At 39.7% G+C, this 16413-nt stretch overlaps 1 protein-coding gene across 1 annotated transcript in view; it reads right to left on the bottom strand.

Annotated features, from left to right (window-relative positions):
• The window catches only part of TULP4 (TUB like protein 4), a 407212-nt gene extending 393539 nt beyond the window's left edge, over positions 1 to 13673 (bottom strand). The window contains exon 1 of the mRNA XM_063443403.1: positions 12822 to 13673. Coding sequence (XP_063299473.1) covers positions 12822 to 13073 — 252 coding nt within the window. The 5' untranslated portion in view covers positions 13074 to 13673. The remainder of the gene's footprint in view (positions 1 to 12821) is intronic.
• Positions 13674 to 16413: the final 2740 nt, after the last annotated feature.

Here is a 16413-nt window from a genome sequence, read left to right on the forward strand (position 1 = left end):
ACACACACATACACTCCCAGACACACACACTCCCAAACACATACACTCACAGACACACACACACACTTCCAGACACATACACATACATACACTCACAGACACACACACTCACAGACACATACACACACATACACTCCCAGACACACAACACACACACATATACTAACCTGGAGAGCTGGCGTGGACCTGTCCCTGGGGTCCAGTGGGGCTTCAGTGCGGCCGGCTCTTGTCTCGCTGTCAGATGCGGCGAGGGAGCTGTGTTCTCTCTGCTCCCTCTCGCCGCGCGGGCTGTCTACTGATGCCGGGAGCCGGAAATTACGTCATATTCCGGGTCCCAGCATCAGCAAATGGCGCGCGGCGAGAGGGAGCAGAGAGAACGCAGCTCCCTCGCCGTGTCTGACAGCGAGACAAGATCCGGCCGGGGGGGTCCTTCAGGTGGCCATTAGGCCACCTCCTGGGCCCCCCATGACAGGGGGAACACAGGGGCATTTGGGGGCGGCATTTTTTGCCGCCCCCTGAGTGCCTGCAGGACCACAAACGGGAACGGCGTTCCTGCTCTAAAAAAAGTGCAGGAACGCCGTTCCCACGCCTTCCTGCAGGACTCGAGCCCTGGTTATGACACAGGTTTAATAGAAAATAGACAACATTCTTGCAGAGGGTCATAAATATCTTTCTGAAGATCAGAGTAAGGGGGGAGAGGGAGAAAAAAAATACACAAAACCAAGCAGACAGTGCAGAAGATGGTACACTTAATACATACACACACATGTGTATATATATATATATTGGTAGTGTGAGGGAACACTTCTATATTAGCCCCAGAATGGCACTTTCAGTGTTCCCTGACTAGAGGGGGTTAAAAATCAGGTTGCTCTAGTACATCAATTAGGGAGCTACATAAACCCTATGCAGAGGGAAATCAGTCTCTCCTGTGAAGAGCTGGGGCGGAGACAGAGAGACAGAGAGACAGAGAGACAGAGAGACAGAGAGACAGAGAGACAGAGAGACAGAGAGACAGAGAGACAGAGAGACAGAGAGACAGAGAGACAGAGAGACAGAGAGACAGAGAGACAGAGAGACAGAGAGACAGAGAGACAGAGAGACTATGAGTCAAAAAGACTGCTGAAACTGTGTGGGAACAAAAAGGTATTTTGCAAGCCTTTATTTTTATTTGATAAACTACTGGGCCCAGTAGCATAGAAATGATACTCTATGTTAGTTAGTCTCCAGTGTGAAGTAGGAGTTTATTTTGATTTTGCTGTGGCTCAATTGGGGCCTGCTTCCTAATAACGCTTTCCTCATATTGGAAGAAAGAACTGTTTCTGTTGTTTATGACCCAAGACCCGGCCAGCCTGCTACAATATATTACCGGTATATATTTTTATGCAAACACCTAAACACATGAAAACCTATACCTATACATACACATACATACATGAACTCACACAGAAATATAAGTGAACAGTCACATATATAAGCATAGGTCTATACATAGTACTTTGCATATTGATAGAATAAACATATTGGAATGTGTTTTAAAGTGTTGATACATATGACAGAACAGTAAGATAATGTGGGGGAAGTGTTCATGTAAAGTGTTGGTAGTGGGACAGGAAACCCAAATCAGTAGTTAGTCCTCTATTCTTGCTTTTAAACAATTTGATATTTTGAAAAACCCCTTTCAGCACTTTGATTTTTTTTTTTTTCTGGTCCTTTATTGAGTGGCCAGGCTGGGTAAAGTGGTGTCCCACAGGAGTACAATACGATTATACTTTGTGGTGTTAAATAGAGTGTCTGTGCATATTCATTCTGCCATTGAATTGCTTGGTGGTTTCCCCAATGTAGCATCCTAGGTGGTATTTGGTGCATTGAATCATGTATACCACATTGCTGGATGTGCAGAAGTATGATCCTTTAATTATGTAGGTTTTATTGTGGAGTGTGGCTGTGTTGCCTGTGCAAATGTGCTGACACAGTTTGCAGCGATGTTTTTGCATTGACTGGTCCTGTTTTCTTTATTCTTCCCATCAGTGGGCAGCTTCCTGTTGATTAATTTTTGTTGGAGGTTTGGTTGTCTGAAGGCCAAAATGGGTGTTTCAGAGAATGTTTTTCAGAGCCTTATCTTCTGTTAACATTGGTTGTAGGATTGTGCCATTGTTACATGTCACAGTGGTGTCCAGAAAATTCCCAGATTCAGTGGAATATTCAATTTTTACTTTGATGGATGGAATGTGTTCAAGGTCATGGAACTGTATCAGTTTTTCTTTGGTTTCAGTTAAAATTATGAAGATATCATCGATATAGCAATAATATTTGTATGTTTTGGTGTGCTGTATTTCTAGGAATTGCTGTTAAAGATCTGCCATAAACAGATCATATTGGGGTGCCCATATCTACTCCAAGACAATTATTGCCCATAGCAGTGCCCATGGTTTGTAGATAAACCTCATTGTTAAAACTGAAATAATTATGTGTGAGGATGAATAGTGCCAGTTCTGTGATAATTCGGGGGCTGTATTTATGGTTGTCGGCATAAGAGAGGAAATGGAAGCAAGCATTGATGCCATCTGTATGTGCAATGTTGCTGTACAGAGATTCCACATCCATGGTTACAAGGATGGTCTTAGCAGGGAGATTGGTGATTTGGCTGAGTTTGTCGAGGAAGTTGGTTGTCTTTTATGAAGCTGTTGGTGACTAGAGGTTTTAGGGTATTTTCTACCAGTCCTGAGATCTGTTCTGTGAGAGTTCCCATTCCTGCTATTATGGGTCTTCCAGGATGTAGAAAGTGCCCATACAGGGGCGAGTTTGTTCCTGTTTTGAGAGATTATGAAACCTTTTCAAAATTGTCACGTGAATACAATATGGATAAAGAGCAATGTAGAGGTACAAAGTAGTCACATGGCATTGTTAAATTATACATAATTTATAAATGTGTAAGCTGTGCATAGTTTGGTATAGCAGAGGTATGAGTTAGTCAAAGTAGATACTAGGAAGTTAGATAGTACTTATATTATGGTTTCTACCTTGTGAAACAAGTGGTTCCGTTGGAACAAGGGTAATCGAGAACAGTTGGTGAGTTATGTCAAACTGGAACGGTCTGAGAAGGATCTGGATTAGTATTCGTGGTTTGTGTCTGAATTTAAGAAATTTACCCAGGGTGCCCATATTTTGGAAAAGACCTGGATATTCCTGTTTCTGGCATACGGAATTTCTTCCATTTGTTTAATGTCCTCTACTCTTCCTATCCACTCTCTAATGGATGAGATCTATATTTGTTTCCAGTAATTGGGTATCAGTTGTGTGGCTGCTGAAACTAAGTGGTTAAAAATAATTGTATTGTCTCTTCATAAGCCTTGAGGGGGCATTAGGAAAATATAGTGTTGTGGAGTAAATGGAATTTTACTGTTGGTGATTATTTGGATGAGGGCATGAATTCTCATCCAGTATTTAGCTAAAGATGGGCATTGCCACCATATATGAGAATGGTGAGCACCCGTGCGTTGGCATCTCCAACATTTATCTGTGGTCGTGTTGTGTATTTTTTGTATTTTTGCTGGCATATAATGCCAACGAGTGATGCGCTTATAGTTGCTTTCTTGAGCTATGACAGAGGATGATGATTTGTGAGCTATCTGAAGGATAGACCGCCCTTCTTGTTGTGTGATGTCTATCTTTAGTTCTTCTGCCCATTTCATAGTACAGTGTGGTAATTCTGAGTCTTGTGCCTCTCTAATTAATTTATACATGGTGGATAGAATCTTTTTTGTGAGTGTATGGGTAGTACACAGTTGTTCAAAGGAGGTTAGGTTCACATTCCTTTTGGTAGGAGGTCTAGACTTTAGATGAAGTGTATTATTTGATTGTAGTGCAGTTGTTGGTTGCCTGTGGGAGCAGCGTTGGGTATGATTTGGGAGAGGCTTTTCAATTTGTTGTCATCGATCATATCTTTTAGTTGCAGCACTTTGCCTTCATGGTATGTGTGAGGGGGTAGAGGGGAAGTGGTGGGGTGTGATCTTTGTTGACCTTGAAAGTTTGTGCCACACCTGGAGTGTAGCTTTAATAGTCGGGTGTGTGTCCGGGTGGTGTTGTTGTTACATAGTTACATAGTTACATAGCTGAAAAGAGACTTGCGTCCATCAAGTTCAGCCTTCCTCACATATGTTTTTGCTGTTGATCCAAAAGAAGGCAAAAAAAACCCAGTTTGAAGCACTTCCAATTTTGCTACAAGCTAGGAAAAAAATTCCTTCTTGACCCCAGAATGGCAGTCAGATTTATCCTTGGATCAAGCAGTTATTACCCTACATTGAAAGATTATATCCTTGAATATTCTGTTTTTGCAAGTATGCATCTAGTAGCTGTTTGAACATCTGTATGGACTCTGATAAAACCACTTCTTCAGGCAGAGAATTCCACATCCTGATTGTTCTTACAGTAAAAAAAACCTTCCCTTTGCCTTAGACAAAATCTTCTTTCTTCTAGTCTAAACGCATGACCTCGTGTCCTATGTAAAGTCCGGTTTGTGAATAGATTTCCACACAATGGTTTGTATTGGCCTCGAATATATTTGTATAATGTTATCATATCCCCTCTCAGGTGACGTTTTTCTAAACTATATAGGTTTAAATTTGTTAACCTTTCTTCATAGCTGATATGTTCCATTCCTTTTATTAATTTTGTAGCCCGCCTCTGCACTTTTTCTAGTGCCATAATATCCTTCTTTAGAACAGGTGCCCAAAATTGCACAGCATATTCAATGTGTGGTCTTACCAGTGATTTATAAAGAGGCAAAATGATATTCTCGTCCCGAGAATGAATGCCCTTTTTCATGCATGACAATACCCTACTGGCCTTGGCCACTGCCGATTGACATTGCACATTGTTGCATAGTTTGTTGTCTATAACAATTCCTAAGTCCTTTTCGTGTGTTGTTATCCCTAATTCGCTTCCATTAAGGGTATACGTTGCTTGTGTATTCTTTACGCCGAAGTGCATAACTTTGCATTTTTCAACATTAAATTTAATCTGCCATTTGAGTGCCCAGTCCTCCAGTCTATCTAAATCCCTCTGCAGCAAAGTAATATCTTGCTCACAATGTATTATTTTACAAAGTTTTGTGTCATCTGCAAACACTGAAACATGACTTTCAATGCTGTCTTTAAGATCATTTATAAACATGTTAAATAGAAGGGGTCCCAGAACAGACCCCTGAGGGACACCACTTGCCACCTCTGTCCAGCTTGAAAATTTACCATTAACGACAACTCTTTGTACTCTGTTTTTAAGCCAATGTTCTACCCAAGAACAAGCATTTTCATCTAGACCGATTTCCTTGAGTTTGAACACTAATCTTCTGTGTGGAACTGTATCAAATGCCTTGGCAAAGTCCAAATAGATCACATCCACTGCAATACCCTGATCTATACTTCTACTTACTTCTTCGTAGAATGCAATCAAGTTAGTTTGACACGACCTGTGCTTCATAAAACCGTTCTGATTTGTGCTGATAACCATGTTCTTCTCAAGGAATTCTTGAATATAATCCCTTAATAACCTTTCAAATATTTTACCAGCCACAGAAGTTAAGCTCACAGGTCTATAATTTCCAGGCAAGGATTTTGAACCCTTTTTGAATATAGGAACCACATCTGCCTTCCTCCAATCCTCCGGAACACTTCCGTTGTGTTTGGTTCGATATCAGCCAGGGGCGTACACTTAAGGGAGTCTCTGAGAATGTGTTTTCTAATATTACCCATTGTTGCATTGGGAAGGGGTGTGTCCATTCATAGATTCTAGTGAGATGTGTTGCTTTGTGGTATGTTTCAATATCAGGTTCGTCAAGAAATTCAACTTCGTTAGGTGGGATACTGTTTTTGATTCTAGGTCTAATGAAGTTCAGGATGTCTTCTGTGTTTGTGTGAGATTATAGAGGTTTGTGTCGAATTTATGAAAAGCCTTTATGATGTCTGGCATTTGTCGTGTTGTGGTGCCGTTGTTTTGTTTGATCTCTGAGATAAATGTGGTTTATTTATCTTGACGGAGAGCCTGTGCTAGGAGTTTTCCTGCCTTCACTCCCTTCGTGTAGTAAGTGTGTTTTGTCAGTTTCAAGTTACGTTTAGAATATAGTAATAGTAGTGTAGATAGTTCTTTTCTTTTTGTTAGTAGTGTTTTATAAACATCTAGTGGGGTGTCATTTTTATGGTGTTTATGTTCCAGTTCTCTTATTTCTTGTGTAAGCTGAGTAATTCTGAGCTCTCTCTTACATTTTAAAGAGGAAACGATACAAATCAACTCACCTCTCATAACTGCTTTATGAGCTTCCCAGACAATAGCAGCGGAGGTGTCTGGTTGTGTGTTCTCCTTGAAGTAAGTGGCAGCCTTGTCTCTAAGTTGTGTAATGAGTTCTGCATTGTTGAGGATTAAGAGGGTCGGGATGGTCAGGGGATGGTCAGGATTAAGGCAAGGTCGGGATGGTCAGGGCCAGAGTCATGGGTGCATGGTCCGACCATGTGATTGGACCGTATGTAGCTGATTTGATTAGGGGTAGATATCTGTGTTGGAGGAAGAGGGTGTCGATGCGGGAGTATGTACCTGCGGGAGGTGAGAAGAATTAATAATCTTTGCGTGTGGGGTTTGGTAGGAAGGTAGGGGGTTGAAAAGTAGCATTTCTATATTTATTTGTTAGGATTTGTAAGCCTGATATGTGGGTTCTTAGACTGTGGATAGTGGGTAGCGATGTCTTTATTAGTCGCAATAGGTGGGTTGCTTTCGTATGCAGTTCGGGAAATTAAGTCTTGGGGTTATGGCAATACGTTGTCTAGGATAATTGAAGGCTGTAGTGTTTGTATGTGAGATCCCCAAGATAGTGCCCTGGTGTGATCTGGTGCAATGCCTATACCTTTTCAGATATTATTGTTGTTCCCGTTAGCCCTTTACAATTTTGCTTAAATACCGTTACAGATACAATATGAATAATTATAATAAACGTTACAACAATGTTACATAGTTACATAGCTGAAAAGAGACTTGCGTCCATCAAGTTCAGCCTTCCTCACATATGCTTTTGCTGTTGATCCAAAAGAAGGCAAAAAACCCAGTCTGAAGCGCTTCCAATTTTGCAACAAACTAGGAAAAAATTCCTTCTTGACCCCAAAATAGCAGTCAGATGTCTCCTTGGATCAAGCAGCTATTAGCCCACTAATTAGAAATTGTATCCCTGTATGTTATGTTTTTGCAAGTATTTATCCAATTGCAATTTAAACATCTGTATAGACTCTGACAAAACCACCTCTTCCGGCAATGAATTCCATATCCTTATTGCTCTTACTGTAAAAAAACCTTTTCTTTGCCTTAGATGAAATCTCCTTTCTTCAAGCCTAAATGTGTGACCTCGTGTCCTATGTATAGCCCTGTTTATGAATAGATTTCCAGATAATGGTTTGTACTGGCCCCGAATATTTTTGTATAATGTTATCATATCCCCTCTAAGGCGCCGTTTTTCCAAACTGAAGAGATTTAAATTTTTTAACCTTTCTTCATAACTAAAATGCTCCATTCCTTTTATCAATTTTGTAGCTCGTCTCTGCACTTTTTCTAGTGCCATGATATCCTTCTTTAGAACAGGTGCCCAAAATTGCACAGCATATTCAAGGTGTGGTCTTAGCAGCGATTTATAAAGAGGCAAAATTATATTTTCATCTCGAGAATTTATGCCCCTATTTATACATGACAAAACCTTACTGGCCTTAGCAACGGCAGATTGACATTGCATATTGCTACCTAATTTGTTGTCTATAACAATTCCCAAATCCTTCTCGTGTGTGGTTATCCCTAGTTCACTACCATTTAGGGTGTAAATTGCTTGTGCATTCTTAACCCCGAAGTGCATAACTTTGCATTTTTCTACGTTAAATTTAATCTGCCATTTTAGTGCCCAGTCCCCCAATCTATCCAAATCCCTCTGCAGCAAGGCAATATCCTGCTCACATTTTATTACTTTACAAAGTTTTGTGTCATCTGCAAACACTGATACATTGCTTTCAATGCCCATTTCAAGATCATTTATAAATATGTTAAATAGATGCGGTCCCAAAACAGAACCCTGAGGGACACCACTTACCACTTTTGTCCAGCTTGAAAATTTACCATTTATGACAACTCGCTGTACTCTATCCTTAAGCCAATGTTCTACCCAAGAACAAGAATATTCATCTAGACCAATTTCTTTTAGTTTGAAGACTAACCTATTGTGAGGAACCGTATCAAATGCCTTGGCAAAATCCAAGTAGATCACATCCACTGCAACACCCTGATCTATATTTCTACTTACTTCTTCGTAGAATGCAATTAGGTTAGTTTGACATGACCTATGTTTCATAAAACCATGCTGATTATTGCTAATAACACAGTTCTTCCCAATGAATTCCTGAATATTATCCCTTAATAGCCGTTCAAATATTTTCCCAGTCACAGAAGTTAAGCTCACAGGTCTATAATTTCCAGGCAAGGATTTTGAACCCTTTTTAAATATAGGAACTACATCTGCCTTCCATCTGTTCAACATCTGTTCAACAATGAATAACAATGGTTAACAGTGCCAGTTGTATTAGATGAAACTTTGAACCTCAGTGGATGAGTTTTGTGGTTTCTAAGATAGTGGTGGGTAAAATTAGGTCTTTGTTGTAGCACCAATACACTGTAGGAATTCCAAGAATCAATATAAATTTGTCTCAGAAGTGGTTTAGATGGAAGGGGATTCGGGGGTGGTATTATCTGTAGTAGATAGATTCCCTCTGGTGAGAGGGGGAGTAGTGTTCTATCTCGACGCAAAGATAGAACACTGGATGATTCAGGGTAGTGTGGTTATATAAAAAAAACGGGGTGTGGTAATCCTGTAATCTAATTTTCCTGTAGGAGAATGTTTTTTATATATCTAATGATTGGTAGCTAATAGCGTACATGGGTATTTCTGGATGGAGAGGTGGGGAAGGGGTTAGTGAAAGGAAACTGAGAATACAGTGGTAGGAGACTCTGTGTTGAGTTAATGTTACAGCATGCTCCTGTACAACTGTTTGATTGATTAATATACATCAAAATCGAAAGGTACAATAAGACAGTTTGCGCATTACATTTGATACGACCCGTCAGGCATATTCCGTGAGGGGTGGTCGTGTGAGATGATTGGAGGAGTCCACCGTATTTAAGGTAGAGAGACTTTTGCAGTTAATTTTGTAACCGTCTCTGGTGTGGATAATTAGTAAGTATAGTGACCATATTCCGGTATGTGGAGATCTAGACGTAAGTGAGTCTGTTCTGTTAGAAATGAACATATGGATAGTGGAGATGGCATCTTCGTATTCGTCTAAGTTTGTTTACTTCTCCATCAGGTGACTAGACGTCTCAAATGAGTGGTGTGGTGCAGTTAGTGGCCGTTGGTAGTTAAATTGGTTAGTTCCATCTAAGCGACAATGCAACATTGTGTGTGGAAAGTCAGTTTGATATAGAGATCTCCGTAGGATTAAATGGGTCCTATCATTAAGGTGGGATATAATAGGGTTATCCAGGCTATGTTTTATCAAGGATGGTAGGACGAATATCCTCTAGAGGCTCCCCTCATGCTTAGTGGTCAGATCGTTGTCTGTAGCTTTGTCTTTGTTGGGGTGATAGGAACTGTTTCTTCTCTTCTTTGCTGGTGTAAGCCAGCGTTGGCGTTGCGGGAGGTTTGTGGGGTCTTGGTTTGGCTGGGGCGAAGTCCAGTCTATGATTAGGGTGTCAGGTAGGTCCAAAGCCTTAAGGAATGGCGGGACATCAAGGGGGGAGGTGATTGAAATAGTGTTCCCCTTGTTGGTCGCTATCAGAGCAAAGGGAAACCCCAAGCGGTATCTAATATTTCAGTTTCTTAGGTGTTCTGTTATCGGTTTTAGTGTTCTTTGTGCCTGTAGAGTGTACCAGAATAGGTCAGGGTACACTTGTATAGGGTGGTTGTGAAAAAGTAACGGTTGTGAAGTGTCTCTTAGCATTCTTAGGATATTTTCCTTGATAGAAAAGCAATGTACCCGGCCAATAACATCTCTTGGGGCTTCTAGGGAGAGCCCTCTTGGTCTCAAGGATCGGTGGGCTCTGTCAAATATTATAGGTTTGTCGCTCGGTACTCTCAGAATGAGATTAAGAAGTTCAGTCAGTACCAGTGTTAAGTCCTCACCTTGGGTCTCCTGTAGTCCTCTTATGCGTAAGTTGTTCCTGCGTCCGCGGTTATCTAAGTCATCAATGTGCCGTTGTGTGGCAGCAAAATGAAGTAGGTGTGAATCAATTGTTGATGAAATAATTGTGCTTGTAATACATCCCGTTCTTCTTCCAGGTCCATGACTCTGAGAGATAGCTGTTGGACGTCTGTGCGCATAGCCTCCATCTTTGATGAGAATGTGGCCTCGAGCCTCGCCAACATTTTTTGATCGTCTTTAGAAGGTAACTTATTTTATTTTTTTTATATATTTCTCTGATGTCCAGTTCAGTATTATACTCTGTGGATTTGTGTGAGCACTCTGATATGGCAGAACTATTAGGTTGTGGATCCGAAGTTTTTTCTGTCTCAGCCATACTGTGTATCACGGCTTTGGCCTCTACCTCGCGGTTCGAGTTTTCTTTGAAGTAGCGGGTAAGTGAGCCCGATTTTAGAGGTTTGGGTTTTCCCCGGTTGCCCCTGCGTCATTTGTTGCTTCTTGGGGTTGCCCATGTTGTGTGTAATTCTAGGATTGCTTTGGATTCAATCCTGGGTCTCAGGGAGCGATTTCAGTGTGCGTCCATTAAGCTGCGCGGCTAGCCACGCCCCCCTTCTGAATCAGTTTATAATCCGAAATGTTAACAATACCAGCTTTATCTTGCCATTTCTCTTTTTCTGACAGATGTTTGTGATAATCCTGCTGGAGTCTGATGAGTTTATTGTTTTTCTTCATACCAAGAGAGTTGTGGTGGGGGGAAAAAGTGGTGAAAACCCATTCTATCTGAAGTAAGTGGATAGTTAATACGTTGCTAAACACAAATACAAACACCAGTCAAGACTTGCTTTTCCCACAGTAACACAGTAACCAACGAAACAGCTGTCCATGAGGGATTCACTGGCTTTGCTCCTCTTCCCGAGTTGTGTTTCAAAGCTGTTGTATACAGCAGACACATACTCCAAGGAATCCATGTACAAAGTGGAATTATGAGGCAAAAATGTGGTTTTGTTGAGCTCATTTGCATGTGCCTACCCTGAATCCCTTTGAGAGCACTATTAAAGTGAGATTTCTGTGGGAAAAGAAAGTCTTAAGGCTTGACTGGTGTAATTGTGTTAAGCAATGTATTAAACTATATCTATCCATACCTCCATATCTCTATCACAGTGTTGACAATGGAAGTGAAACAGGCCATCCTTAGGCTGTGTGACAGAGCTTCCTGTATCCTGGATGGGTACCTCTGTCAAGCTCGTTCCCTAGCTGGAAGCAGGAAACCTGAAGCGATTGTGCCCAGTACTTTTATTTATTGTTTTACGGAGCTTGCTGTCTTACTATTTCTCTGTAAAAATGTAAAATAAATTTTATGCATGTCATGCTTGTGCACTCTTTGCACACTGTATGTACTTTGAATGGTTCTTATTTTCTACTCCTGATTCTTTGTACACTTCAAACTTTTGTATGAACAGTCATGACATAAATAAAGAAAAGGGGGTAGGTGGAGGGAGGAAGATGGGCAAATTAAGCACCATAATCGCTACAGCACACAGTAGTGGTTAAGCCAAGAATCTTATTTTTTACACTTACCTGGGTCCCCAGTGCACCCACAGTCATTCTAGTTAACTGAGATATTGCTTAAAAATAAATTATCACATTTTAGGCCGATCAGTTTTGTCCCTATTAGAACAGTCATGTCAGGCAATGAATGATGTCCAAAGTTGGACAATATTGAAACCGTTTTAAATAGAAGGCATGAAGAACAGACGCCACAAGCTTCATTTAAGTGTCACATTTCTCAAATAATTTGACCCCTTACTATTAGAGAGAACCAAGGGACTTCTAGTACCATAACCACTAAAATTAGCTGTAGTGGTTAAGGTGTCTAAAGCGCCACTTTAATACACTCAAGAATCTCTACAATTGAAGCTTTTAATAATCATAATGCAACAAGCATTCTAAAAATGGTAAACAGTAAATGTTAAGTCATAATGTTCAACAATGAAAACAGCCTATACACTACCTCAGAATATTCTGACTGCCAAGCAAATGGACTTGCTATATGCCAAGCAATCCTGGTATATGGACAGTCTACTAGAAAATGTTCTATAATTTCAATGCCAACGCAATCTTCTCTCATTACCTGTCATCTGTGTTCTCAATACCTGAGTTTTTGCCTTGTCTATATTACAACTAGCATGTGGATTGAAAGTGTAAAGTTTTTTGTTTTTTTTTTCTGCTGCCAGACTCCATTTAGGACTCAAGGAACAAAATTCTAGATCTTTGTTTGCCCTCTCCTTCTTCTGTGATGACAAATGTCATCAGCAGGAACAGGAGGGAGAATTAACTATATGTGCCTATATATAAACGTGCATCAGTAATTGGCCTTATATGTGTGTAGATTAGTGTGAAGAGGAGAGAGAAAGAGAGAGAGAGAGAGAGAGAGAGAGAGAGAGAAAATATATATATACAATTTTACTTCTTTTATCAAAATGTTATCATTCTTCACAGGCTTATTAACCTGTCAACTGTCCAGAACCTCCTCTTATATTTTATTAGACAAGGATATGGATACCACACAGTCTGTATTGGTAGTTTATTGTAAAATGGACTCACCTCACTGTTGTGGCCCCGTAGGTTGAAGTTGGTTCTCTGAGGAGTGTTTCTGTCTCTCCGGCAGTGGCTTAAAGTGAATGTAACTCCTACAACGCCTCTTCCATTTCCTGTGGCCAGCCATCCTTCCTCATAGTAACGTCTCCTACATACAGGTTTTTCCTTCTCACTTTTTGGAACCCTTCCTTTCCATGAAAGGCAAAGGATGTTGGAATCACTGCAAAGAACAGGCCCATGCTCTACAAATGCGTGCATGCTTTTATAAGTCCTGACTCACTCCCTTACCTCACCCTCCAGCAAGTAAAAAATATAAATAAGTAAATAAATCAATTCCCAGAGTCAGGTGCATTTATTTATACAAGCCCAATTTTCTCAGAGTCGAAGCTGACCTTGAGCTGTTTAGAAGGTCAGTGCAGATGAACATTTTCTTAATGCATAGTTGCAGAGCTTCATATACAAAAATGTGAAGTTGATTTGGCTTACAAAACTAGCCAGAACTCTAGATTCTCATGATGAAGGTTGTGTGGTTACAGTTTTCCTTTGGACAATCATCACTGATACAGCTTCCTTTTTCAGAGTGCTGTAAAAACCCGATACTATGCAGTATTTCACACAGCCTGAGATTCCTATTTCAGGTTAGCTAAAATGTATGGCCCAATGAAAATGCTAACATGCATCCTCAATGGCAAGGATTGAAAAGGTTTAGGTTTCAAGTATATTAAGGCTTTTAAACGACTCCAATTTCCTTTACAGTCACAATACCACTGTTGAATCTTTGATCATATTCTGACTGTCTGTAATGTTCTAGCAATTTTTTTGCTGCCAAGTCATAATTGCATAAAAATCAGGAGAAGATGCGTGCACACACACTGCAAAATTATACCCAGACGCACGTTAAACCACTCAAAAGAAATCCAGTTGTACAAAGTAGGTAGGTGGATGTAATCACTATTCATTTACAATACAGTCACTGCAAATCCAATTTTAGTTCTGCAGCTTACCATTAAAAACTGTTAACATCAAGCTTTCCATCCAAAGATCCCAAAAGGTTGTGATTACATCTGAAAATCGATGAGCATGTGAAAAGTAGCAACACTTGTTCCATTTCAACTCTGCTTTAAGATTTTGTTATTGTTGACCTTGTACAGCAACCTAGGCAGATGTAAAAGAATAGTGCAGCCAGCATTCCGTTTATTTTGCCAAGACAATCCAATGTTTGTTTTCTGAAACTAATCAAGGATTATGATAATAAGGACATATGATGTGAAAATAATATTGAAATGCTTGTTTAAAACATATACAAGATTTTTCCCCTTTTCATTCTCTTCTTATTTGAATGTCTCTTCTTCCAGTACTTAGATTTTATACACTTAACAGCCCTAATATTTGTAGTCACTCTTCATTTCCAAGGATGAAACAAGTGGAGGTATGCTCTTCTATTACAACGCAGTCAACCACCAAGTTTTGATTTAAATCATTTAAGTCATTTCAGGAAAAGCAAGTATAGGAGATCGGGAAAAAAAAGTAATTACTTCCACAACTCTGTGCACAGGGAAGTCAATCTGTCAGTTCAATGGCTAGACATCTCTCTCTTTATAGCTATTATGTACTGCACATATCAACTTTTCAATTTCAACACATTTTTGTATTCAATCATATTTTTGGTTTCCCTGGTGTTTTTAAATTTTTCTTATTAGAAATATAAGCTTGGACTCATTTAAAATGTAATTAACTTTTTTTCCAGTTAGGGAATACATATTTAGTCCTTCGTAAAAGGATTTGGTGTACGTAGCTGCCTGCACTAAATCACACAATAATAAAGAGTCTGCAAATGTCTTCTTTGGATGTATGGTGGCAAATTTATATAGAGTTAAGTAGACCAGGAGAAATCGGTAGCTGATTCCTGCAAAAGACAAAAAAAAAGTAATGTAAAAATTTCAATAAAAAGTATGCAAAACATTAATTTTACTGTCATAGATAATAAATCAAAATCTGATTTCCTTATTTATATTATAAATACATATCTAAATGCTTCCAAACATAATGGTGACTTGCTTATTGAACATTTCACTTAAAAATCATACGGCATGAGTCCACGACTAATAATATTATATTTCTCTTTTTTTTTTTATCTGTCTTTACTCGACATAAATCACTTCCAATAGGTCATTACCCACTATTTTTCTTGGGGTTGAGTATGTGATTTTATGTCCTTCTGAAAATCTCACTTTAGACCTTGTGTAATAAAAAAAAAAAAAAAAAGAAATTGGACAGACATGATTTCATATTCTACTTCCTTAATCAAGAACTATTAATTTTTTGAAGAAGCAGAAGCAAGAAGTAGTGTTTGCCAAGGGAAGTACAGATAGCTGTTGTTACTCTCACACAGCACAGATACTATACAATCACTAAACTAAATAAATAAGACAAGGTGATATGAGGGAGGTGACATGCAGCAGTATAATGTGGGAGAGATAAAAAGTAGATATGATAAAGGGAAGTAATCAAACAAAAGATGTTTGAGCATGCATTGTATAGTGTGTGTGTGTGTCAGGTGTGTGTCTTGTTACTCAATTTTGCCCGTGTCGATCGACACAGAGATAAGAAGGCTGTGTTCTGCAAGTCTTGAAAGGCCTCTTCTGGGTGTCTCACCTGCTTGTCTTTAGCCTAAAGAAAAGCAAATCCTGCAAGGGGAGGAGGATGGAGAGTCAGGATACGTGTTCGATCCGCAGTAGCATTGAGAAAAAGAGTTTGAATAATTTCAGGCGTGTGGAAATGTAAAAAGAAAATAATAATTATACTTGTCCAAGGCACAAGCTAAAATAGGAGTCCAATCTACTTATCCATCATGAAACAATTGACTAATTTTCAGTTAGGCAGTTTGGGGGTTCTGCTTAGACTTGGGCGTTGGTAGAGTTATTCACTCAACTCTGAGCTTTCCCAAATTAAATGTGAATAGAAAACAGAGTCAAAAATAGCTGAACTGGAAAAAGTTTTGGGTCTTGCCCTCTATCCTCTACCGTGTGTGTGTGTTGGTTGTATGTAATATGTGTGTGTGCGTGTGTGTGCGTGTGTGTGTGTGTGTGTATGTGTAGTGTGTATTGGCTGTACATAATAGGTATGGTGTATGCTGGCATTATGTATTGTTTGTAGTGGGCACTGTATGTAATTTCCACGTGGTGTGATGTTTGTGATGGCTGTAATAATGTGTACTGTCTCATATGAGCCTGTGCCCTCAGTGTCATTACCAAATACAACCCTTGCCCTACTTGCTATGTTCCTTACCAGCATTTGACTTTTCACCAATATATTATTGACATCCACACAGTTAATGAAACTCATGTACAACTTTATGAGGCATGTCCGGAAAAATGCTGCTATTAGATGCAGTCTCTAGGATTCATTTTTAGGGGGGGCACATGGTGGGCCAGGGACAAAACCCCGCCCTCGCCACAATTTGACCCCGCCCCTGCCGCATGTTAAGCCCGGCCCCCCGACACAATGTTTTTTTTTTTTTTTTTTTTAATAATCCATGGTGGAAGATTTATTATTTTGGAGCAGATCTATCAATTATTACATTGAAAGTTTACCACAC

Source organism: Pelobates fuscus, chromosome 2, assembly GCF_036172605.1.
Source record: "Pelobates fuscus isolate aPelFus1 chromosome 2, aPelFus1.pri, whole genome shotgun sequence".
NCBI classification, from domain to species: Eukaryota; Metazoa; Chordata; class Amphibia; order Anura; family Pelobatidae; genus Pelobates; species Pelobates fuscus.